The sequence below is a fragment of the Diadema antillarum genome, unplaced genomic scaffold (genome assembly GCF_040938485.1).
Source record: "Diadema antillarum isolate AM-2024a unplaced genomic scaffold, OU_Dant_1.0 seq00000437_RagTag, whole genome shotgun sequence".
Taxonomy (NCBI): domain Eukaryota; kingdom Metazoa; phylum Echinodermata; class Echinoidea; order Diadematoida; family Diadematidae; genus Diadema; species Diadema antillarum.
In genome coordinates this window covers 872,777-897,785 of record NW_027271414.1, presented here as the reverse complement: position 1 = coordinate 897,785, position 25,009 = coordinate 872,777, and the positions used below count along the sequence as shown (strand labels likewise).

General features: G+C 38.7%; 1 protein-coding gene across 1 annotated transcript in view; it reads right to left on the bottom strand.

Annotated features, from left to right (window-relative positions):
- Positions 1–4,914: 4,914 nt before the first annotated feature.
- The window catches only part of LOC139732573 (dual specificity calcium/calmodulin-dependent 3',5'-cyclic nucleotide phosphodiesterase 1A-like), a 276,018-nt gene continuing 255,923 nt past the window's right edge, over positions 4,915–25,009 (bottom strand). The window contains exons 7-15 of the mRNA XM_071643427.1: positions 23,658–23,798; positions 19,647–19,747; positions 14,861–14,986; positions 11,591–11,692; positions 9,934–10,054; positions 8,204–8,285; positions 7,110–7,318; positions 6,057–6,189; positions 4,915–5,162 (exon numbers count right to left, since the gene is read on the bottom strand). Coding sequence (XP_071499528.1) covers positions 4,915–5,162; positions 6,057–6,189; positions 7,110–7,318; positions 8,204–8,285; positions 9,934–10,054; positions 11,591–11,692; positions 14,861–14,986; positions 19,647–19,747; positions 23,658–23,798 — 1,263 coding nt within the window. The remainder of the gene's footprint in view (positions 5,163–6,056; positions 6,190–7,109; positions 7,319–8,203; positions 8,286–9,933; positions 10,055–11,590; positions 11,693–14,860; positions 14,987–19,646; positions 19,748–23,657; positions 23,799–25,009) is intronic.

The window sequence follows — 25,009 nt, the reverse complement described above, 5'->3', positions numbered from 1 at the left end:
AATAAGGACGGAATTTTAGCGATCTCTGAAAGTGCGAAAGGAGTTGTGGTTTCGAATGATCCCAAAATACCAAAATCTAAAAGATAAATGAGGGTGCACAAATTGTAGACGTTGTTTAGACACAGGCGTCCCAATTTAAAAGCAAAATGTGTATCAGCTTATGGCTAATTTTTATCTCCTGCCATGTGTGGGAAATGAAATCTCATGTGCACAGAGTAGCTGCAGCTTGCATTCGGCAACTTGTCCGCCGATTATGAACAGATGTTATGCTTCCTCACGAATCGAAGTTTGGAGAAACCGTATAATAGTCCCATATATAGACTACTTAGTAGCTTGTCCACAGACATGAATTGGTACACGACTATGTAGGCCCTAGTAGAAATAAGAGTATGATTACATATCTTGAGCAAGGCTGGATGGGTACAGCTTTTTATAACTGCACCCTTTGGATTGCATTGATTACATGAGAATAAACTGATCAGGTAAATCAATGAAATGCTTAAATGCAGTCAACCTCCATTGAAATCTGCGTAAACAAACTTGACATAATGATTTTGATATCACAAATCGTAATACGCTTTCATGAAGAAATATTGTCTCACAATTCAAATGTAGAAGTATGCACGTTTTACGGATACTACTTTTAATGGTGGTGTTGGTGGTGTATGTGTATGTGTGTGTGTGTGTGTGGGGGGGGGGGGGTATACAATAAATTTAAAATGGGCGACAGAGACATAGATTTCGTGTTTGAACGGTGTGTGTAGGGGTGTGAACCTGTGAATAGCCAGGAGCGTTGAATGCCCGTGTCGAGTCCTTTCAACGGTCCTTTCAACAGTCCTTTCAAGAGGGAATGGATCGAAGCACACGTCGAATCGGACACATAAATAGGGGCGTTGAACACTCGTATGCACTACCGTTTGATCTGCTCCTCCCCTCGCCTACCCCCCTACCCCCCCCCCCCCCCCCCTCTATATGGCATATGATTTATGTGAGAAAACTTTACCTGGGATACTGCGTACACTAGGCTCTGGGAAAGAGAACAAACACGAACTCCGAGGACATTATTGATGATGTATGTCCTGCGTACTGTATCATGACAAAGACGTTCTTTTCTGTGTCTTATATACATGCACATGTATCCATTTGTTTTAGATCGTAATGTCACTTTTTACTACTTATTTAGTGTCATGAATTTCAAAAGACGGCTGCTTGCCGTATGAAGGGAATTGTTTCCTATCTCGACATGATTTACGCTGAGCACATAATCAGTTGCACAGTGTACACCGTGTAATGCTGCGTAACACAAAACAAAAAATAAAATAAAAAGGAACAGTAAAAATTATATCAATAGAACTATTTTGCATTGCAAATAACTGGAAACAAATTACTTGGATCAGACCAATCCTTTGGTCGATATTCCGTGGTCGAGACGCTTTACACGTCCAGAAACCAGTATAAGTTTCTGTATGCACTAGATAGAGACCGTCGATTACATGGAACAAAAAACTGCACCTCATACAAGTTCGAAACGAAGAAAATCGACATGACGCAAGCCATACTTCAGCCTGTTAGGGGTTGTAGAAGACGTCATACATTGTACTTATACAGAGCGAAAACAACTAAAAATCTTTAAAAAAAATAATTTATAATGTTTTCACGAACGATTAATCAAGACATGACGTAAAGCTAAGAAATATTGATTGTAGTCGGCACTATCTGTAATCCAAAATGAGTAATCACATTTTAGACAATCTGTTAGTCCTTTTTGATTAGATGAAATTCAAATCGCGTTCTATATATCTCTCGGCTAAGATGAGTGCTCGAAAGGACTACTCGTGAATTGCAAATTGCATTGCATAGAAATGTCAAGATAGAACCACAAATCTTTTTGAGCCACGGTGTGTATAATGGGTTTACGTTTGTTTTTTTTTCGTGATGGTATAACCTGACAAAATGATACGCAGTTTCAAATATGAGTGGAATTATGTGAAAGGATCTGTTTATTACCCTCAAATGTTTTTCTTCCAGAAGAACAGGCAGGTTCAATCTGTCAAAAACCCTTTGGTGAAAACACGTTATACATATGATTGTAGAGGACGCATTGTAAGTATCCCGTTGCTGTAACGTGATGGCCCAGTGCACTATCGGTTCGTTCCTTGTTTGTTAATCAGTATTATACAATTTGGTTCAAATAAGCTCTTGATTCAGCCTTATCGATCGTGATAACTTACTACTATTTGTCGTAGAAAGGAATTATGAGCTGCCTTACATCTCATCTTAAATTTGCCCTTTGTAAGCGCAAACTACATCTAAGTGAAATATACAAGATACAGGTAGATGTAGATTGCGCATACGCATATAGCAGCAGCGAAAAAAAAAAAGACAACGCGTGTACTTTCAGCCAATCACAAAGGACCACGTTATACATGAACTGAGGAGATTGTAACATTGACAGGGTTTAAAATGAAACAACGTAAAAACGAAGTTGAACGCAACGTGGAGACAATTAGAAAAAAGAAAGTACAAAAACGAAGGAAAGTCAAAGACATTAAAAATAGCGACAAGATTCAAGAATCATGATATCATCAAAGAACACGGGCAACCCTATTGATGTGTTACACTGGGGTATTTTTGGTGTATCTCGACGTTACACTGGTGTATTTGTGACGTTACACTCGACAGGACCATTCGACTGGTCTTTTTCTGTTCGTCTGAAATTCAATCATGCAACGTACACACACGGGAATGAGCTATCTTAAACGTCTTAAACGTACATTTTTCTGAATACATCACTTTCTTTTGTTAAAATCTAGAGTAACAGAGTCTGTAGGTGAACCTGGAATGAGACACGAGTAAAAATACATCGAATTTATTCAAACTTCTGAATCATCAAATCGGTTCAAAAGTCAGGAAAATTCGAAAGTTTCATCTTGACAAACGACAGGTATGTCGTGAAATGTACACTCCAAATTATGAAAAACAAACAACTAAACCCAAACCCTTCATAATTCCAAGAAACTATAAGATCTATTCAGACGCACTCTATTTGCACCACGAACTACCGTTGCTTTGCGGAGACTAAGTGAAATTCTGCCCCCTATTAAAAATCGCAGGCTAGATAATTTTTTTTTTTTTTGGCCCAGTCATTACTATTTAGTCAGGTGGATACCCACAACACACACGAAAGCCGTGCCCAGCTACTCATTGTACACACACCATTTTCCTAATGTGTTATTTCTGTCCCTAACTACAAGCACGCCTTGTTGTACCAACTCTACCTCATTCTACATGTACACCCCGCTTTCGTTAGCCACGGGAACCTTTGTGTACAAACCTGATCACACAGTAGACACACATCTGAGAAACATTGTCATATTTTTAGAAAACACCCCGCCCTCAACAAAATATTGCAGATTAAAACCCCAATCTGATCACGCTACCGAAATACTGCAAAATAAATATGATAAAACTATCTAAATAAAATCAAAACTAATCTAATGAGATACAGACTTGGATCTGCACCTTCTACAAACCGCAGAATCGTCTTACGCTAGAGCTGCCTTTCTACTTCTTCACTAAAGTAAAATCCTGTACCATCTTGAAGCTTCCGTGTTGCAACAAGTCATAGAATTCATAAATATATAGCGTGCTCTCTTTTATTATTTAAAGACAAATTCTGTCTGTCACATCGCTTCGACCGATCTACGAAATGTAAATGCATAATTCTGTAATTTTCAACATTATACACACCGCTTTGGTATTCTAAGTGTAAAGCCAGTTCGAAAGTGGAGCAAGAAAAAAAAAGTTATGGAGGGATAGAGGAGAGCTCAGAGAGAATCAGTTTTCTAGATGCTATCAGGTGGAAAAACGAAAGGTTTAACAACAAGGCGAATATATACTGCTCCTGGGAAAGTGACACTCCTTTGTGATGTGAAAAAAACACCTAGAAGTAATGTGAAGCGGGAAATAGCTGTTTAAGTCGCAGAATATAACCTGCAGCAATCGAACAGAGAAAAAGAAAGTAGTCGTAAAAAGGGTAAAATGCACACACGGTTAAAAATATGAAGAAAATAATGATTCATTTTCCTCGCACGTCTCTACACTCGAGGAAATGACTGTCTAAATTTTGTACTGCCTGGACTTTTTTTCTCGGTAATCTGAGTACAAAAAAATGGAGGTTACGATCGTTGTCTTATTTACACGGTAATTATGTACATTGACTTTGTCTAGTTTGACGGTACACATCACTTCTCGGTAGCGGCGTAGAGGGCGCTCTTATACCTTCGCCTCGGCAGGCCGCTAGGCGTATCTGGACAGTCACGTGGGCCGGTAGACTGTGTTTTTGCTAGCAGAAAAAATGAGTTCTGGCAGTGCATGTGATCCCAAAACCAGTCCTCTTATCATGATGCGTGGCGTGGTGCAGACTTCATCAAACCGGAGCTGAGGTTGCCAATCTTGTGTTTATGTATAATCAGTTACGACATGACTGATGCACAATCTTGGCATTTTGAAGACGGCATCCATTGGCCGATAGCTGAATTGCAACAAAAAAGGGGAAAAATATTGCACCGTGCATCTTGAAAGCAGGAACGGATTTCTATGCACGTAGTTCCGACTTGCAGGTGTTGAGAAGTGATGTGTTGTGGGTGGAGAGTCGAGATGAACGGTGTAAGCTCAGTCTGAAGGATACAAAAAGGCATGCAGTGACGTAGGTTTAGAGGCTAACGCTACATCCACGACTCTTATCATCGTGGAGAACGAGAGGAGATCAGATCGTACGTAATCATTATTCTTGCATCGCTGGATAATACAGAGAAGCGGCCACTCAATTCGTAACGTCTACGGACCGTACGGTAGACGACGCGTTATCATCTTTATGTTGATATTCATGAGCTTTGCTAACAGCGCCCTCTCTCATCTCTCTCCCGACCCTTGTCGGCCGGGCGTTTGCGCGGGCGTCGGCAACCCGGAAGCATTTGCCTGCCCCTGGGCGCTTGACCCCTGACCTCCCGCCTCGACGCCGTTAGCGTTGGTGGTGTCGCCCCTGCTCTCGGTGGTGGTGGCCGGTGCATCACTGGCGCCACCTGTATGGAAGACCGCTTTGTTTGTCGCCTCGCTGGAGTCCTCCTCCAGATCCAAGACCTTTGCCCCCTCTTTGACCTCTGTATGAACCAAAGGAGAGAAGGTCAAAGGTGACAGAAACTTATACAATGTATGCATTTCTGAAAACGGGGCTCACGATATGGTGTTGAGGCACATGTAACTCAGCTGCATTAGTTCATTAATCATCTCTTCTTCTTTTTTTTCCTTTCTTTTTTTGTTGTTGAACAATTTGAACAACTATTACAACCCAACACTCCTTACGAACATTCTGAAAGCTTATTTCATTACAAGTCAGTGCACACAATATAAAGTGTTATGAACATGAAGAGCATTTCATTTTGCGCTGGACAATAGAATGTGAGGCGAAATGATTAATTGGCGAAATTGGACTTACTAGGAAAATTCTTTATAAAGACGAGACGACGAATAAAATCTAGACTTGGATTTTTCTCTTGTTGAAAGCAATGACCAATTAAAACGATATCGTATTAAGTTGCTCAAGTCTTGATAATACCAGCTAAGTTGAACATTAATTAATGTATACGGATTATGTATGTATGCATGTATGTAATACTATGTATATCAAGTTATGACGTCTGTTTTTAGTATGTATACTTCGATGAAGCATACATAGCTATGATAGAAAACGTTGGAGTATGGTTAGCTAGAATTTTGTTTTGTTTTATAATCTGTTTGAATGAATAAGATGCTCGGGTGGTATACAATAGTGAATATTATGCCTTTAGATTTAGAAACAATCTATCTCAACTTCGCATCTGGCCCAGTGCGTTCGTCCTTGTACAATGGAGCTCACACACAGCCAACGTGAATCCAGCAATGCTTACATATCAATTACATGACAATGTCAAGGTCTTCTAGTAGAGCATGCAGTGCTCACACAAGATAGGTTACCCTGGTCAAATATCATTACATACTATCGTTGTCATGGTTACCTTGTTGCCCTAGCTCCTTCCACTTAGCCTTATTTTTGTGAAGGTGCTCCTGCCAGCTTCGAAGACAGCGAACAGGGATAGAGTTGCGGCGGCCCAGACTCACTCGACCCGGGCTGGCCGGTCGGTCACGATCCTGCGGGAAGGGGGACGGGATACGAGTATCGACATGTCAAATCGTATTTTGTCCTGAGATTCAGTATTTTTCCCCTCGGTAATAAAAATATAAACAACTCGCACTTATTACTCTGATCACTTACGTCTACAGAAGAGGTAGTTAAATGCTTATTTCGGAAAGCAAAATTGGGAATAAAACATCTAAAAGTATATAACGCGACACAAGACTACGACGAACATACGATTTATCATTTTGCACTGAAGTTATACATTAAAAGTCACTCTGAAACTTTGCGTCCTTTCTGGCCTCATTTATACAAGTTGTGCTTATTGATAGTCACATATACGATTCATTAACAGAACATAAACCTCCACGTATTTCTCCTAATTTTATTCTAAAAAGAAATGAAAAAAAAAAGATTTTTTTTTTTAAAGAAGAAGAATAAAGAAGTCATTTGCCAAGACTCCGAGATATTTCAGGAAAATTACATTCTTTAATATAGATCCCCAAATAATTGATTTGTCCTGTTATTGCACTGAAGATGCCTCAGTCAATTCAAAATATTTCACTGTGTCTGTGTAAAATACACCAAATAAACCCGAGCTAAATCCACGCATTTGCCATGTTTAGCTCGCTATGTAACATTGAAAAAATGTCAGAACCATCTTTCGTGCCCCTTACTCCATATCAAACCATGAACTGTCATTTTCGAGTAGAAGATTTTTATATTGATTATTGAATTTTGCTTGAATTCTCACTAATAACTGATGCTCTAATCCCTTTACGTTAGCTGGACATTAATGTCGATTGGATACCAGGTAAAATTTTCCCTATTCAGTAGACATTCCGCTTAAAAGGTAGACTATAGGGACACCACTCATCAGTCGCGTAGCCCCACCCATTTTTGGCCAATCCGCCCACTTTACACCACTTCTTACATTCATGCTATTGTTGTTGGCTGGAGCCGGGACGCTGGCGGATCGCGGCGCGGAGCACGGGCGGGCCATCGGGATGGAGTTCCGCTTGTTTCGCACCACGCTGTCTGCCGAGGGCGAATTTGAGGCGGATTGCAGCTCTTCTCTTAGTATCCGATCTATCATATCTCCGCATACCAGCATACTTGGATCCACAATGAAGTCGATGAATCCTGTTTAAAAAAGATCATGTATTTCATACATATTCATATACATTATATTCCAAACTTCCTTACTTATTCTTACAATTTGCTTCTTTTTAATTACTGCAAGCCTATAAGTGGAAGATAAGGTAAGAGTTAAGTACTCTAAATTACTGACTTCTTCTGAGAGTTTGTATTGCAAGGTAAGATAATGGTTTTGTCATGATACAATGTTACCCAGAATTGCTACAGAAATAATCATGTGTGTGAAATAATTCATTTGATTATCTAAACTGCAAAGCACAACAATCATTTATTTTTGGTGCCAATTTACTGATTTGGGAATGATGATGATAATAATAATAACAACAATACTACTACTACTACTACTACTACTACTAGTACTAATAATAATGATGATGATGATGATGATGATGATGATGATAATAATAATAATAATAATAATAATAATAATAATAATAATAATAATGATAATGACAATAATAACAATAATAATAGTATGAATTCATATTGCGCTAAATCCACTCTGTAGAGTTTTAAAAGCGCATTCATACTATTATTACCCCGGTGTGCTGGATGCATTATTTCTCGCCAGCACTGACAGTGCTCACTCTTCACTCCCTGGGGAGCATTCCAGCCAGTCGCTGCCATTTTACAGGCGCGCACATGCTAATAAACCACCATAAACATTCTCATCCTACCGGGTACCCATTTATACTCCTGGGTGGAGAGCAGCAATGTGGATAAAGTGCCTTGCTGAAGGGCAAACGTGTCGGGCTTTCATGGGGCTCGAACCCACGAACCTGAATCACGCTCATTGTGATTCAGAGACGTGCGCTCTTATCCACTCGGCCACGACACCTCCACATCTCCTCTCACTGTAACATTCCTTACCAATCTGCGACTCTGCTAGCAGCGTGGAATTTCTGTCGCACAATGGTGAGATCGGTAAGCCCATTTCTCGTTCTCTGTCGCCCTGAATGTCGGGAACAAAGGACACACATTCAAAAGGCGGTCAATGGGAATCGATGGAAATCAAACCTCTTTCTGAGACATACTGCCCTCATCGTGTCGACAGGTATACCTCCGCCGATGAGGTTATAGTTTTTGTCGACGTTTGTTTGTTTGTTTGTTCGTAATTCTAAAGTTGAACAATACGCAGTGCCCGCTACTACAAGAGATCAAAACTGTCACTGGCTGTCGGGTGAAATCTCGATAGGCCTGTCTAGCAATCAAGAGGTATAGGTTTGAGTCTCACTCGAGTATGTCGGTCTTTTCACATGATTTTTTTTTTTTTTTTTTTTTTTGCTATTGAATTATTGGTGTTTATTTACGTCGATAAAGGGCAAATTGTCAATCAGTTGCCATGAAAAATTCTTTATCAATCTGGGCCCTGTTTCATAAATCTGCTCGTAATGTCACGTATGACTTTACGAACGACTAGAATATGAAGTGCCAATATGTGCGCCCATTTTTTCTCTCCTTACGTTTTAATAAAGTACGACTGTACGTCAATATTTCATCTACATTGGGACAAAAAATACACTTTCAACTAAAAACGTGTGTTAACATGTAAGAATAATCATTATCATCTGCAGATTTCAACTTTAGCTATTGAAATTAACAATGATTAGGAAACCCACTTGGCTTGCCATAATTAAGTCGTTCGTAAAGTCGTGCGTAACTTTACGAACAGCTTTACGAAACAGGGCCCAGGATATATCACACAGGATCAGTTTGAAGTGAACCTATGGAGTACTTCGATATTTCATCACGTTTCACGGGATGATTAGTCGAAAATAAAAGGGTAACCTCATAGTTAATGTGACGTCACACAAAATTTGAACGAAATCGAGTAATTCACTCGAGCTGGTGGGGCTCTAGATTTGGTTAAGATGTAAATATCACATATCGTCGACAACGAGATCAACAACATTGCATTATTGCAACTGATTGACAAATTACCCTACATCTCGACGTAAATACGCATAGATTATTCGGGGCTTATTTACGTCGATGTAGGGCGATTTGTCAATCAGTTGCAATTAAAAAGAAAAAAAAAACAACTCGACGCAAAAATTCCGTATAATTCTAATATTGCATTAGTTGCATTGCAGCTAGGGGAAATAACATTTTCTGGTGGAGGGCTGTGCTCTTCGAGCGCTTTCTAGTTTGTGTTTTGTCAAACACGAATATCTAGTTTCCACCAAACAACTTTCATCAACCAACTTCACTCCAGAAACAAAAAAAAAAAAAAAAACCATAATGTCTTAACACCCTCTCCCCCCCAAAAAAAAAAGAAGGTATCACTAAAATAAAGAAAACAAAATATGGATTGTTAAGAAACAAGTTGCTTTCACTAGGGTACTACGAAGTACAAGCCACTCTTTCGATTCATTTACACCCATCAATTCTTCTATAATATATCATTATTCTAAAAAGATTCTACTCATAAGTAACGAACGATTTTGTGGAAAAATATTTACAGGTCAGGTATGGGTTGGAGCCCAGGTACCTCTTATACCACAAAAAAAGATAGACATGCGTCCAGGCGATATAATATACTTCTTCCTTATACATGCATAATTCATTAATTTATTCAATAATTATTGATTTATTCTCACCTGTCTAAAGAACTCGCGTATAAGCAGAGTGGTCCACTTATAGTGGAATCGCCATTCTTTGCTTGGGTGACTGATGTCCGCACAGTGTAGGGCTAGTGCCATCACTTTGGGCTTGTCCAGTCTGAGGAGTAAAGATTAATAGTAATGGGATGGTACAGTTTTGGTTGAGATGGGGCTTGAGGTTTCCAACCTCTTTTGATGATGATTTTGGAGATAATGAGAAACTTCTAATGAAATATGAAAGAACAAATAATTCTAAGAGGAATTCAAAAATCATTTGATGAAAATTAGTTTTGAAATGGCTGAGGTATCCAAAACAAAGCAATTTAGGGGCTCTTTGTTTTACTTTGTTTTTGGATATCTCGGCCATTCCAAAACTTATTTTCATCAAATAAACATTGAATTCCTCTCAGAATTGTATTCTTTTTAACATTTCTTAAAGGGTTTTCATTCATTTTTCCCTCAATCTTCTTTAAGCAGGGTAGCCCTTTCAGTTTACCAACTGTTCTACATAGGGCCGTACATAGCAACCACAAAGTATGTAACATTACCCAGATAAAGCATGAAAATACATAAAAATGGAAAACATAAGATATCCAGTATACAATAATAACTAGAAATAACAGTTGCCATGCACGCACCAAAGGTATATCCCCGTTTAACTATGGGTGGTGAAAATTATTATCATGATTATTATCATGATTATTATCACTGTCGTACCGAGAGTATGATGACAATAATGATAACAAAATATAACAAAGATAATAACAATGATGATAATAACAACTAATAGTAATGCTATCAACAACAATGATAATAAAAATAATGATAGGGCAAACAACAACAACAAAAATTATCATTTGTGGAAATGATGCACGAGATAATGATGGCACTTTTACAACTTGATATCAATCATTATCCTAATTATTATTAAAATTCTTATAGTATTAACAAAACATTAATGATTCCAAACAACAATTACAAGAATAACATATCTATCTCTAAAAAAGCAGAGAGGGCAATAGTAGAAATTATGCCCTCTTGAGGGATACAATGTTTTTGTTGGGTTTTTTTTTCGGTTTCATGATTTCTGGGATATCATGAGACAACACAAATTCAACTATTATCGTTTTCATAGTCCATGTCTTTCAGAGGGCATCAAAGAAAAACGGCCATAAGGGAAGGCAACCGGATAGATAGAACAGACTCTTCGGACGCTATTTGTGAAAATTTAGAGGACGGCAAATCGAGTTGACCTGAAGGTTTCATGAACATATCCCTGAATGACAGTGTCTTCATGGCCCTGTTTTATAAAGCTGTTTGTAAAGTTACGCACGACTTTACGAACGACTGGAATATGGCAAGCCAAGTGGGTTTCATAATCATTGTTAATTTCAATACCTAAAGTCTAAGTTTGCAGATGATAATGATTATTCTTAGACGTTAACACACGTTTTTATTTGAAAGTGTATTTTTACTCCAATGGAGATGAAATATTGACATACAGCCGTACTTTGTTAAAACGTAAAGGAAAAATGCACACATTTTGTCACTTAGTATTTCAGTCGTTCCTAAAGTCATGGGTAACTTTACGAACAGCTTTATGAAACAGGACTCACAACCTGCCATTTCTCTTCCATCCTTTCCTTCTACTTACGCTTCCGTGACGGAGATCATGGACTTCATCTGTTTGATTTGTTGGAAATGGAACGACATGTCCGTAGCCAGCACCATGTCTATCACCATGTTCCGCAGGTCCCTGTGTATGGGGAGGGAGAAGACCAAAAGAAAACATTGTTTGCAAATTACTATGTGGAGAACGTACGTCTCCGTGGAAAATGATTTGCAAAGAGTTTGATCGCAAAAGGAGATAACTACATTTTTGTGAATTTCAGATATTTGCAAATAAAGCTTCCAAAAAAAAAACACCAAACAAACAAAGAAAATTATGAGAAATCATGGGATATATCTCATCAAAAGTTTAGGAACATTCTTATAAGGGTGATAATATCATTATTATTGAAAAGGTATCTTTTGGCTCTACCTGATGATGGGTTTACTGTTTAGAAATGACCGTGTCCTGCACTAGACCCGTTTCCCGGTCAAACTCTTAATTTACATGCAGGTCCATTTTGGGGAATCATCTGGGGAAAGAGAAAGACGTCCTCGCGGTACATCAATGTAAATCCACACGCGATCAATAGGCCCTATTATGCACATATATCGTGAGAAAGGGATCTGAAGGTCTTCGTGTATAATGATGACCTACCAAGCAGGTTAAGGATGCGCTCATTAACAATAATAATCTCTAAAGGTTTTTTTTTTTTTTGCTGTTGTTGTTGTTTTTTTTTTTAAAGGCAAAACACTTGCCCCAGACAGGACGATTAACGTGTTATAAATGCGAGAAAGGTGCGAAAAATAATTTATTATAACCTACACAAGCCTTCGTGCTTAAAATTTACCCAGTATACCAAAAGACATGCGAAGTGGGAAAAAAAAATCGTCTTTTTTTTTCTCTCAGTCTGAGCATCAATAAACAAAGATGCTATCCTAATGCCGTTGGCTATCGTCACAGTGCGATAATGTGTTTGAAATCGAAAGGGATGACTTCTGACTACTAACTGGAAACGAGTTACGTCGACAGACATAGTCAGGTAAAGCGTATTACGCATCACTCAATCCTTTCATAACATCAGCCATGGCAGCGACAAGTTTATCTAGCGCACACGAGCGTAGCTGGCCGCCGCGAACTCTGGGGCAACATACCTAGGCTCAGTTGCGTATTTTACATCGTTATGCTTTTTATGTCACCACAACATGTTGCCTCACTGAATCGTGACGAGCCCGACATGCCAGATCGGAGATATGATCGTCGTTCGCACCCCATTACCGCCGTGGCAGCAGGCGAGAAACCGAGGTGCGGAAAGTTGTTTATTCTACGGCTGATTAGTAGGGTAGGCGGTGTGCATCGTCTGCTCGGAAGTATGATGCGGGACGAACTTCAGTGCATTTGGCGCGCACGCCGCAACACCAATGAGCGATTCTTACACACATCATACTCCATTTGAGCAGCATGGCGTGAAATTGCGTGTGCAGCGTTATACTTTTGGACAAAAGTTTTCGCTGTGTTTGATCACTGAGATGTCACGTACTTTAGATGACATGGGAATGATGTGCTAGGGGTTATGCGTGAATGCGTGACAAAATTGAGAAGCTTGAATGTGTGTCTCGTCATGTGTTAATCTGGCAAGAATTAACAGCTCAGCGGAACAAGTATTCGAGATGAATTGGGTAACACCTGAATCGTGGTCGGCGCTTGTCAGAAGCGCCGATTGGTTCGCAGAGTACTTTCCTGGAGTTATCTGAGTTAATCTTGCGAATGGAACAGTGATTAACGCTGGCCATTCCCGCAAGAAAGAATATTTCTCATTAAAAAAGTGAAGAAGATGAAAAACAACAATAACCACAACAGATTATTAACATTAATCGCCTTTCAGCACACACACGTGCCCCCTTTCGTCTTTCGACGGTGACTCAAAGCTGAACCGTGTCGCTATCGTCAGTTGTGCCTACTTTCACTTGCAACATGGTGACAAGAATGAACGTGTTCACTGTCTTGAGTTGACGGTATAAATAAATGAACAGTACAAAAATGAAAGGAAAGACAGGTGCAGAGCGGGCGATTCTGAATTTGTTTGAGATTGTCACGGCCGCCCGCTAATTTGCCCCGCGGAAGGTGTCCGAGCCCGTACCGTCTTGATATAATAAGGTGTGACAAGAATGAAGGAAATGGAACATGGAGTATTTGGCTGCTTTGTGAAATGAAGAGAACTTGGAGATATTTTGATGCGACAGGTTGAGGAAATACCTTGTGCTTAGATGAAGTAAATCGTGTTGGGGGGGGGGGGGGGAGGGAGGGGAAAAACTGTAAGGGAAGTCACCTGAAAAAGGTAACTGGGTGAGGCATTAAAATGATAGGTGGGGGGGGGGGGGGGCTGTGGCATAGTGGATAAGACTCGACTCCCAATCGGAGGACCCGAGTTCGATTCCCGTCCAGTGCTCACGTCCTTGGTCAAGATGTTTTTATCCACAATGTCCCTCTCGACTCAGGTGTATAAATGGGTACCTGGCAACGCTGGGGTAGTAATAATGGCAGGACCCTCTGGTAGAGCAGTTGTGTGGCAACACGGAAGAGGCTACCCCGGATAAATAAGACCTTATTATTATTGTTATTATTATCCGCCTGTAAAGATTGACGTCTCGTTGCCGAGGGTTGGGATGGATCTGATTCAGAAAGAGACGATCTATAGCATGTAAAACAAACTCACTTTTATTTATTTTTGGCGGGCTGGCGAGAATATGCACTGATAACAGAGGCAAATTCGGCCTAAGAACGTGGCAGAGATTCCAGCAAAATAGGACCGACAATAAGAAAGTGATGGAATCTTAAATAATCACATGTCATTTTTTTACAAAGTAGTTATACTCGCCACAACCACACATGCAAGCATGGATATGCTCACTCCAGTACCGCACAACTGTTAGGAAATATAATAACAATAATAATGATACTAATAATAATGATAATGATAATAATAATAATAATAATAATAATAATAATAATAATAATAACAATGTCTTATTTATCCAGGGTAGCCTCTTCACTGTTGCCACTGCTCTACCAGAGGGCCCTGCCATTATTATTACCCTTGCGTTGCCAGGTACCCATTTATACACCTGGGTCGAGAGGGACGAGGTGGGTAAAAACATCTTGTTCAAGGACGTAAGCAGTGGGCGGGAATAGAACTCGAGTCCTCCGATTGGGAGTCGGGAGTCGTACCACTATGCCACAGCGCCCCTAAAATGAATGATACAAATAATGCAACTTGAACATAATGTGGGATATTATACGGGTCAACAAACTTACGTGTACTCCTCTCTCGACAGGTTGGCGAGAATGTTCCGCTCGTCGTCACGCATGAGTCTGAAGGAGCTGCTTATGTGGTGATTCTCCAGCACGGCTCGGTCGTTGTAAAACATCGCCATGTCTGACCTGGGGCGTGACAAGAGAGGGCGCTGTTAATGTCAAACCATCATTACCTATTTATATATTTATTTATTCATTTATTTATTCAGTCATTCATTTTTATTAGAAGTGGTGGGAAAAGCTTTTAAACACAGCGCAATATTCCATGTACTGCGAAAGCAATAATATTCAAAGACACACGTAGAAACGTTCGTGGTGAACCCAACTTGAAGGACCTCTGCCACATAATGAGTAAAGCGAAATCGTTATGATTCTAATGCTCAGTTCGCGGACTTTGGTTAAGTTTGCTCTCGCTTTACACTTGGTAAAGTAACATTGCTTCATCAAAGCCCCAATAACAAAATACGTTTCTTCCCCTGCTGTTGTCTTAAGACTTTATATTTAGTTTCATATGTTTATCAGAGAAGCTGTCGTGGCTCAGACATGACAACGAACAAAGTGCTGTTAGGGAAGGCATTTCATCATTATTTCCAAGCCCTTCGGAGGAGACCTCACAGTCGTGGATCCATGGTTCCTCGTTCGAATGAATCCTTGCTGCCTTAGCGGCCAACCAAAACAAACAAGTCATGATGCAAGTCATACTCTATGTGTTCAAGTTTCACATTCTTACTTTCCTCAGAATAAAGCAAAATATACGCACCTTTCTACTGTTTTCTTCTTTTTAATTCCAACATGAGCAAATAGCATGTTTTCGTTTTTTGGTTCTTTCAAGTGTGGTCGGGACATTTGTGTTTGGAATGTCTACAAAAGAACGAGGATGAAAAAGAATCCACGAACAGGACGTAAATTGGCATCTTGCACACTACGGACTGGAGGGGGCGTGCTTTATGCACCGCGAAATCCAATGCCATCCAAATCTCGGTGGATTGTTGTCTGATCTTAGAAAATAAATCCTCGTGGCTTGGAATGCGGAACGCTTCCAAGTGCTCGTTAAAACACGGCGTGGCTTTACAAGGCATTCCATGGCTAAATCCCCATTCCGTATGGTGTAGGAATGCATCATTACGCGTCCCTTACAAGGCCAAACCAGGATGAAAACAAGAAATACCTGTAAACTTATTCCATGGAGTTTTGTTTCTATGAAACACTATCTTAGTTTTCTTGCCAGTAGGCCTAGTAAGTTGGCCATCTCGTTATTTCCTCAATTCGTCCCATTCTCCTTCTTCTTTCACCTTTTTCTCCTCTCCAATTATCATTCCACACGACTTTAAATGCTAGATTAGATCTTACAAACATCATAGAGTAGGGCCTATACATGACCATGCAGCAGCTGCAGCATGTGAAATACGAAACAAACCGACAGTAAGATGATACGCGCGAATTGCTACACCCCGACCATGCTTCGACCAGGGAGGGAAGCCAAAAAAGACTGTGAAATTAATTAAAATCCTTTCATTACTGATTAGTAAAGCAAGTAATCTCATTTGAGCTACAGAAGATGAAAGTGCTGGAAAATAAAACTATACCCTTGTTTGTATCAGAATTTCAGCTTGTCTCAGAAAGAGAGAGAGATCGAAATCGCACTCAACCTTTCATAATAATTTGAAGGAAAAGTTTCAACACGGCTCCTTCAGTGCTATCGCAATATTTCTAACAGCTAAAACAGCTCACTACACACCAAGTAGTGATATAATGAGTACTACATTAAATCAAACTAGGAACAAATACTGTTTAATTGCATCGAAATCGACTTGTGTATTTGCATTTAGTTGTGTCGGTCCCGTCCTCTGAATTTTGAACAATATACCGTGACATTTATGTTCAATTACTTGTGTAAAGCAGATTTTGGATTAAGTGACAATGTCATTATTGTACCACGGTACCGATTATGTATTTTCATCAATAAATAGTTACCTTTGACCTTTTGTTTTATTTTGTGTCTAGTTAATCAATTCTGTCACGAGGAACCGCAGCGTAATGAGAAATGTAGCTTTACAGTGAATGTTCAGCGCTCTGAGTTGGTATCAAAAGCTATTCCTGTGGCTTCATGCGACCTTTTTCTTCCCTTCTCGCTATAATGCAGCGAGTAGTGAACACGTGACCACGCAGACAAGATGGAATGATAACGCGCTAAAACCCACAGCGTCTGGTCGTCTGCTATTCGTGACCGACGAGATAGGGAACTAATCAAGGGGGTGATCGATACCAACTGCGTGCTCTCCCGAACCTGGCAGAACTCTCGATTTCTCCATATCGCACTGATTTCAGAATAAACGGAATCCTTCCGGCTAGCACCATGCAAAGATGCACAAGTTGCACTCGACCACGTAGAATACGCTTCAATATTTACACAGTCAATTAGAAGTGAACAGAGTTCGAGAGGCTGGTTCGGCTAAGTGTGGGTACTATGGCCTTTTCACATCGACTCATTCAGTGTGCACGCATTGTGTACTCTTCTTAAATTGGCAACATTTTTTTCCTTTTTTTTTCAATGTATCATCATGTACGGGAAGAAAAAATAAATGTAAGTAAAGTGCGCGCGCATTGTACGTGCGTCGTTAATAGACTGGATTCCTCGTTCGGTGCCTAATCAGGGTAGGGTTACCGGTCCCCTGCGTCATATCGACCTAAGATATGAAAACAGCGACGCTGCCTGACAGATTGCCGCATATCGGAACGAGCGAAGCGAGGATTAAAGGTCGCTGGTGTTATGGATTAAAGGCCTACATGGTGTTTCGTATTGGGCAGAGCAGAAGCTTCATTAGAGGGATAAACGATGCTGTAGCAATAGCAGTTTTACTACCAAAAGAAGAAGAGTAAGAGGATGATAATGGAGGATGAGGAACAAACTTTGGGAAGGCAATGGGGGACTAAATGCAAAATAGAGATTGGAAAGATGATAAAATAGAGATTGGAAGATGATAAAATAGAGATTGGAAGATGATAACGATGATGATAAAAATGAGAACAGGAAAACGGGAAGCAAAGTTAGGCTACATACAGAATGAAATGAAGGACGAGCAGAAAAGCCGATGAGGAAAGAAATAAGTTGAGTAGATTTAAAAATTTGAAGGAAGGAGAAGAACAGTGACCAGCAGAAAAAAAGTACATGGAAAAAAAAGAAGAAATGTAGAACGACAGACAAAGATGGAGGTAAAATCTACTCATGTGCAATTGTTTCCCTTTAGACAAATAGGGTAAGTTTACCATACAAATATTGTAAGTTTACCATAAAGTCCCCACAAAGTGTCATAAGAGGACCATAGATCACAACCTGATTATTACATCTATACCATGTGATTTGCATCACTGTTGGAGTTGACATGGTTAGCCAGTCCATACATCGACCTACCAGAGATTTTACTTTTAAAGAGAAGCGACGATTAGGAAGGAGGTATACCATACGACAGCCTTGTGCGCGAATGAAGCAGGCATCATGATAACCAAGATTGAATCTAATCAAAGTTAAATCAAAGTCCCTCCCGCCCCCCCCCCCCCATTTTAACCTATAGCCACTTCAGCTTCGTGCGTTCGCATTGCTGCGACGCTCGACAGATAACGACCCATTCACTGGAGACACTCCCACCCTTCGCTGTCGAGAGATTTTCTTTTTACATGTCATGATGTTAATCTTTTTTCCCCCCTCTGACAAGACAATGAAAGAGCAAAGAACGAAGGGAAGGCGGACAGGAATGAAGTGCGCCCCCTTGCGTGTATAGCGTGCAAGGCAATTTAAAGGAGCGCCTCAGTGGCTCGACCACAGAACTCTCCTTCTGTGGGCTCGACCGGAGAAAAACACTCGAAGGATAGTATCCCCCATTGACCCAGCGGTCAACCGAAATGACACGTCTCAAGTCCGCTAAAGATGGCAGCCTTCGTTCTTTCGCCGGGCCAACCTTCGAAGGAGTTTCCAAGCAACAAAACTTTGAAAAGATGTGGCATGCAGGGGTAGAAAAGGTTTTGCTGCATCTCTGTTTAAACTGATTTTGTTTTCAAGCAGGGGCGTGAAATATAAATAAATAAATCAATATACATATAATATATATATATATATATATATATATATATATATATGTATATACATATGTATACATTGTGTATATAAACACACACACACTCATATATATGTATAATATATATATATATGAAATTACATAAATATATATATATATATACATATATATATACATATATATATACATATATATATATATATATATATATATATATATATATATATATATATATATATATTGATTTACTATTTTTCCGTTGTGACAAAAAATATATATCATTTTGTGATACTATATTCATTTTCGCAGTCTTTTCAGCTTTGTTGTGCAAAATCACTGCTTCGACGCTCTCCCAATGACATGGAATCTTCCGTCAAGACAATTCTGATGCCGTTTTGCTGAAATCAAAGGCATTCAATCTATTTCATACTTTAAACTATTCAAACATCGCGTCTTTGACTTCAATCAAAAAAAGAATCTGCTCTCCTGGAAAGTGTAACGCTGAGCAAACGGGTTTGGAGTTTGGATTTGAATTATTTTGTGTCGTTTTTGGCTTGTTTCTGGTCAATGACGTTATTCTCGTCTGGCGCGAAAAAAAAAAAATCACATGACCTGCAAGACGAGACAATCAATAGCGCATTAAATCAAGCGTGCACAATGTGTCCTTATCGCTTACCCGACCTCCAGTCATGCAGGTCACGTGGTTGGCTTACCTTGTATTGACGTGAAACGCGTTCGTTGTACCCGTGTGTTCAAAGTCGTGAATTATTGCTGCGAGTAGTGATGCGAGAATTTCGAGGTCGGTCAGCCAGTGCTGTGATGACGGCAAGTCAGGAGAGAAACAGAGAGAGAGAGGATTTGAGCAAGTGTGGGAGACAGAAAAAAAAAAATATTTTAACACTGGATGAACTCAAACACACACAATTTGACCGGCATTGGGTAACTTCCCCCCCCCCCCCCCACACACACACACACACATACACACAAATTCTGCCGACGACCCGAGGGTCACAAAACGTCACCATACACCAATAGTAGTAAGGCACATACCAAAAAAAGATCGTTCTTGACTGTCATTTGGGTATGTACAAAGTAGAGGTCAAATTAATGAGAATGTTTATGTATTTGCTATTGACCTCAAAACGAAAAGAATCCTTAGGCAATTGAGGTTCTTTAATGTTAAGTTATGTGTTTCACAGAACGTACAGGTGAAATTGATTCATCAGTAATGTTTCACAAAAGCAAACTCAATTACAAGAAATGGAAAGTATTTTAGTAGGAACAAATTTACTGAAATACTCTTAACCAGGTTCTCAGAAAGAAAATTAAATACCACATTGTTAAAAAAAAAAATTACCACGCCCCTGACCACCTTTTAAGCCGACACTGACGTATCTTTTCAAAAGGCAAAGAACTACTACGCCCCTTTCTCTTGTCATGCTAAATATCTTTTTATCTTGACTGTGGTATATACGATCAAGACGACATACAGACAGCCTTAAAAGTGACGTCACGAAATCAGTATTAACCCCGCTGTCAGATGCGACAAACATAAATGACTGAAGCAAATAATAAAGCCGTGCACATCCTAGGAGAGACAAATCTGACATTGACGTGCATTTCACACTGTCGACGAAAAAAGAGAGGGAAATCAAATCCTACTGCACGGGATAAAGATTGAAATGCACATTATTTAGAAGTTATATGCAACACGCTCAATAAAACGTTGCGCGAAAGAAGCGCTGTCATTAATTATTTTCTGTTCCCTATCTCATCCCTCTCTCTCTATACCTCTCTTTCTCTCTGTCTATACCTCTCTTTCTCTCTTTCTATTTCTCTCTCTCTTCTTTATCTCTCTCTATCTATCTCTTCGTTCTGTTTCGATAACACACGAGGCGCCCGTGGCAAACCGACGGCTCCAGCTCTATCACACAGAGAATCATGCTACTGCCACCTCTATATTCTACCCGACTCCGATTACACGTATTTACGCATGCGTTGCTAGGTAATCCAAGTAGTGGTTGCCATGGAAACTCGCGCCGAAACAATTCTCTCCAAGTGTAATCAATGTAGTAATTGATTGAGGATGAGAATTTTATCGCTCTTCTTTCCGTTTTTCCCCCTCTCCCTAACTCATTTTTTTTCGTCATTCTTTAGTTCATCTACGTTAATTCACAACGATAGGCAGTAGCTGCATGCCACCGGCAATTCATCAATTCGCTTTAGTCAATATGGACACGTTTCATGGAGGCTATGAACGCCATCACAAACTTACATACTGTTCATCTAATGCGGAGCGGGCGATTCACTGGAACCCACCCATGCAAAAGCTATCTTCTATAGCGAGATTCATTCTATTTGTTGCGTTTCATGGGCGTTGACTTTGCTGGTTAACCAGTAGTACCCACAGTCAGTCTGTCTGTTATTAATGCATCAAATGCTTTTCAAAGATTAATGCCACCACTACTGTGTCTGATTAGTTCTCGAATGGTTTCGAACGTTAATAAGTTATGGACACTGCAAAGTTGTGGAAATTTGAATGATATCCACTGATTGAAATTATGTTTGCTCCAATAAATCAAAATGATCATAAACATATATATATATATGCATATCTATCTATCTATCTATACATAACATTATCTCTCTCTCTCTCTTTATATATATATATATATATATATATATATATATATATATATATATATATATATATATATATACAAGTATACAAACAAACAAACAAACAGCAGTAAGACACACTTTATAAACATATGGCATACTCAAAGGTAATGCAATCTAGGACTCAGATACCATTGTAGTCTCTATCTCATGCTATCTTAGGTTTGAAATCTTTTCGATTATTATATCCCGGGAGAAACTATTTTACCCACAATGTTCCTCTTGTCTTAGAAGTTTAAATGTGTCCCTGCTGGGAATGTTGGGGCCAGTACTAATGGCAAAGGTCTCTCAGAGAGCCGTGCTCGCACTGCTTAAAGGACAAGTTCACCTTCATGAACATAAGGATTGAGAGAATGTAGCAATATTAGTAGAACACATCATTGAAAGTTTGAGGAAAATCAGACAATCCGTTCAAAAGTTATGAATTTTTTAAGTTTTTGTGCAGTAACCGCTGGATGAGAAGACTACTGCAGTGTAAGAATAACTTAGATGTCACATGCGTACAACAATATAAGGAAAATATAAAGAGAATTTCACAAAATGCCATCTTTTGAAAAAAGTACACATTCCCCTGACTCGTTACCGACAAATGTTATGGGTAATATTATTCCCCCTGCCTTTAGAAAGAGGCAAGTCAAGAGCTCTTTTATTATGCGAAAAAAGTGAAAATATGTTGAATTTTCTTTTACATTTTCTTTATACTGTTGTACGCATATGACTCACAAGCTGTAGTAGTCTCCTCATCCAGCGGTTCCAACACAAAAATTTTAAAAATTCATAACTTTTGCATCGATTGTCCAATTTTCCTCAAACTTTCACTGATGTGTTCTACTAATATTGTTGCATTCTCTCAATCCTTATGTTTATGAAGGTGAACTTGTCCTTTAATGTTGCCGCGCGTAAATTAGACCATTATTTTGAGACAATGGTATTGAAAGTTACACTCATTATCATCGGTAATGCTGCACTTGTTGTTGTTGTTGCTGTTCTTTTTCTTCTTCTTTTTCTTCTTCTTATGATAATAAATATTATTATTTTATATCATCATTACTGCTTTATCATAACTATAATCATCATTTATGTTATGTTTCATTGATTATTGTTATATATCATCCTACTTGCATATATCATCGCTTAATTGTTATCATTATAAAATACAGTGTATAACTATAATTATTAGAATCATTCTGTTCTAATCACGAATATATTCATCGTCATTACTATGATTATCATAAGTATTCTCTTAATCAATATCTTTACGATTATTGTTGTTCCTGTTGTTGCTAATAATATTGCTCTGTTATCGTAGTTTCATTGTCATCACTATGATTATCATAAATATTTTTTTATCAATATCATTACGATGAGTGTTGCTCCTGTTGTCGTTAATACTAAAGGTCCTGTTTACCTTTAGGAGCAGTGATTTAAAAATGTTCAAGATATCACTTTTGATGCATATGTGTAGGTCAGTTGTATCACAAAACATCCGACCATATAAAATTTTGCAATAAAGCTTAAAATATAAGGAAATAACACTATTTCTCTCATTAGATCATAACTGTAGACGGTGTAGTCTGGAAACATTTGAAGAGTTTGTTTGCAAAAAACCGATAAGTCCATTTTTGAAGATTTTGAAGTAAGGTCTCTGTCATAAAGTACAAAATGATACCTTTTAAATGATATATTGATCACTACATATAAAGGTACATTTTTTAAGTTATGGTCAAAAGAAGCAAAAATTTCTTATCATTCCCTTTATTTTTCTTCACCTTTAATTGCAAAAATCTCCATTTGACAAATATGGACTTATCGGTTTTTGCAAACAAACTCTTCACATTTTGTATTATAACTATTGTTCACATTTTGTATATTCAACAATACTTAACATCGATTATACTGGTTCAAATTTCTACATTGCCAGTGATTGGTTGCTTCTATCCCTGACTCACATTTTAGAACTATTTCGAAGCACTAATGTTTGGTTTTTGTGTCATCTGCAAATGGTAAATTATGCCTATTGTTCTGTTATCAAAGTTTCAACTTACAACTAATCCCATGCGGGCCAGCATGTGATGGACCGTCTGAGTGACGTCAGCTGCGTGGAGCAGGTTGTGGTAAGGGTTGCCGTACTTGCTGTAGCCGAGCTCCATTGCATCCAGGAAAGCACTGAGAACTGAATTTGGAATCTGGTGAAGATGAGGCAGAGACAAGAAAGAGATAGAGAACAAAGTTTTATCAATTGATATATATTCATATATATATATATATATATTTATATATTTATATATCTATATATTTATATATTCATATATTTATATATTTATATATACATACATATAAATCAGTTGTTGTTTTATATATATATATATATATATATATATATATATATATATATATATATATAGTTAGATAGGACTTAGCTATTTATTTAGTTTGTATCCATGTGTATGAAGGCTCGTAAATTATGCATAAGATAATCAATAAGCGTGTGTTTTTCTAAGCTAAGCAGTTTTAGGTTATGATTATGTTTTGAGGCTATTTTTGTTATGTTCATGCGTGATTTGTACTTGAAAGTTTGTAAATTCATTCTTTCATTCATTTATTCATTCATTCATTCATTCATTCATTCATTCATACATTTACTCACTCATTCATTCATTTATTTGAGGCAGAATTATGAAGATTTGTATAAGAAGAAAACTGGATGACAAGAGGCGCCGGATTGCATTGCTTGTCACTGAAGGAGCAAGTACTCGTCAAAATGGCGGGAAATCAAATATAAAACAGCTGCATTTTTGATGTATCACGACATTAACTTCTAGACATTTTCCCTCGTGCAAACTATTTGGTGTCTATTGAAGAAGTGGGTGAGGCAGAGTCAAAAAGACATAATTTGGCTATAATGAGACATAAACAAAAGTCTAAATTAGTATTGCCAACAATTTAGTCCCAGATGCTTTGAATTTTAAATCTGAAAACCTATATGTTATCGATACACTATAATATCTGATCGATTTGAGCTGTGTGAGAAATTTTGACTTTTGCTGAAGCGGCAGCCGGTGAGTACATGTATAAACTTCGAATTTATGCCAGGCGATATAGCTCAAGCGAGTTAAACGTCACAACATTTAACGTTGTTCTGTTAAGATGTACGTGACATTCCAAAGCTTGCGTCATTTCTAATCTGATCGGTAGAATACTGTATATGAGGGAAAGTATGGCAAACTAACAGCCACTTTCATAATATGGGCTCGCGTCACTTGTTCACGTCATTCATTTTCTACTCTGGCGCGAGAGATGGCGCCGAAGTACATGCCAAGCACGTTCCATGTTACAGTTGTCATACCTAGCACTCCGTCGTAAAGGGTAACGTACATCGCACGTGCTACTTTCGTAT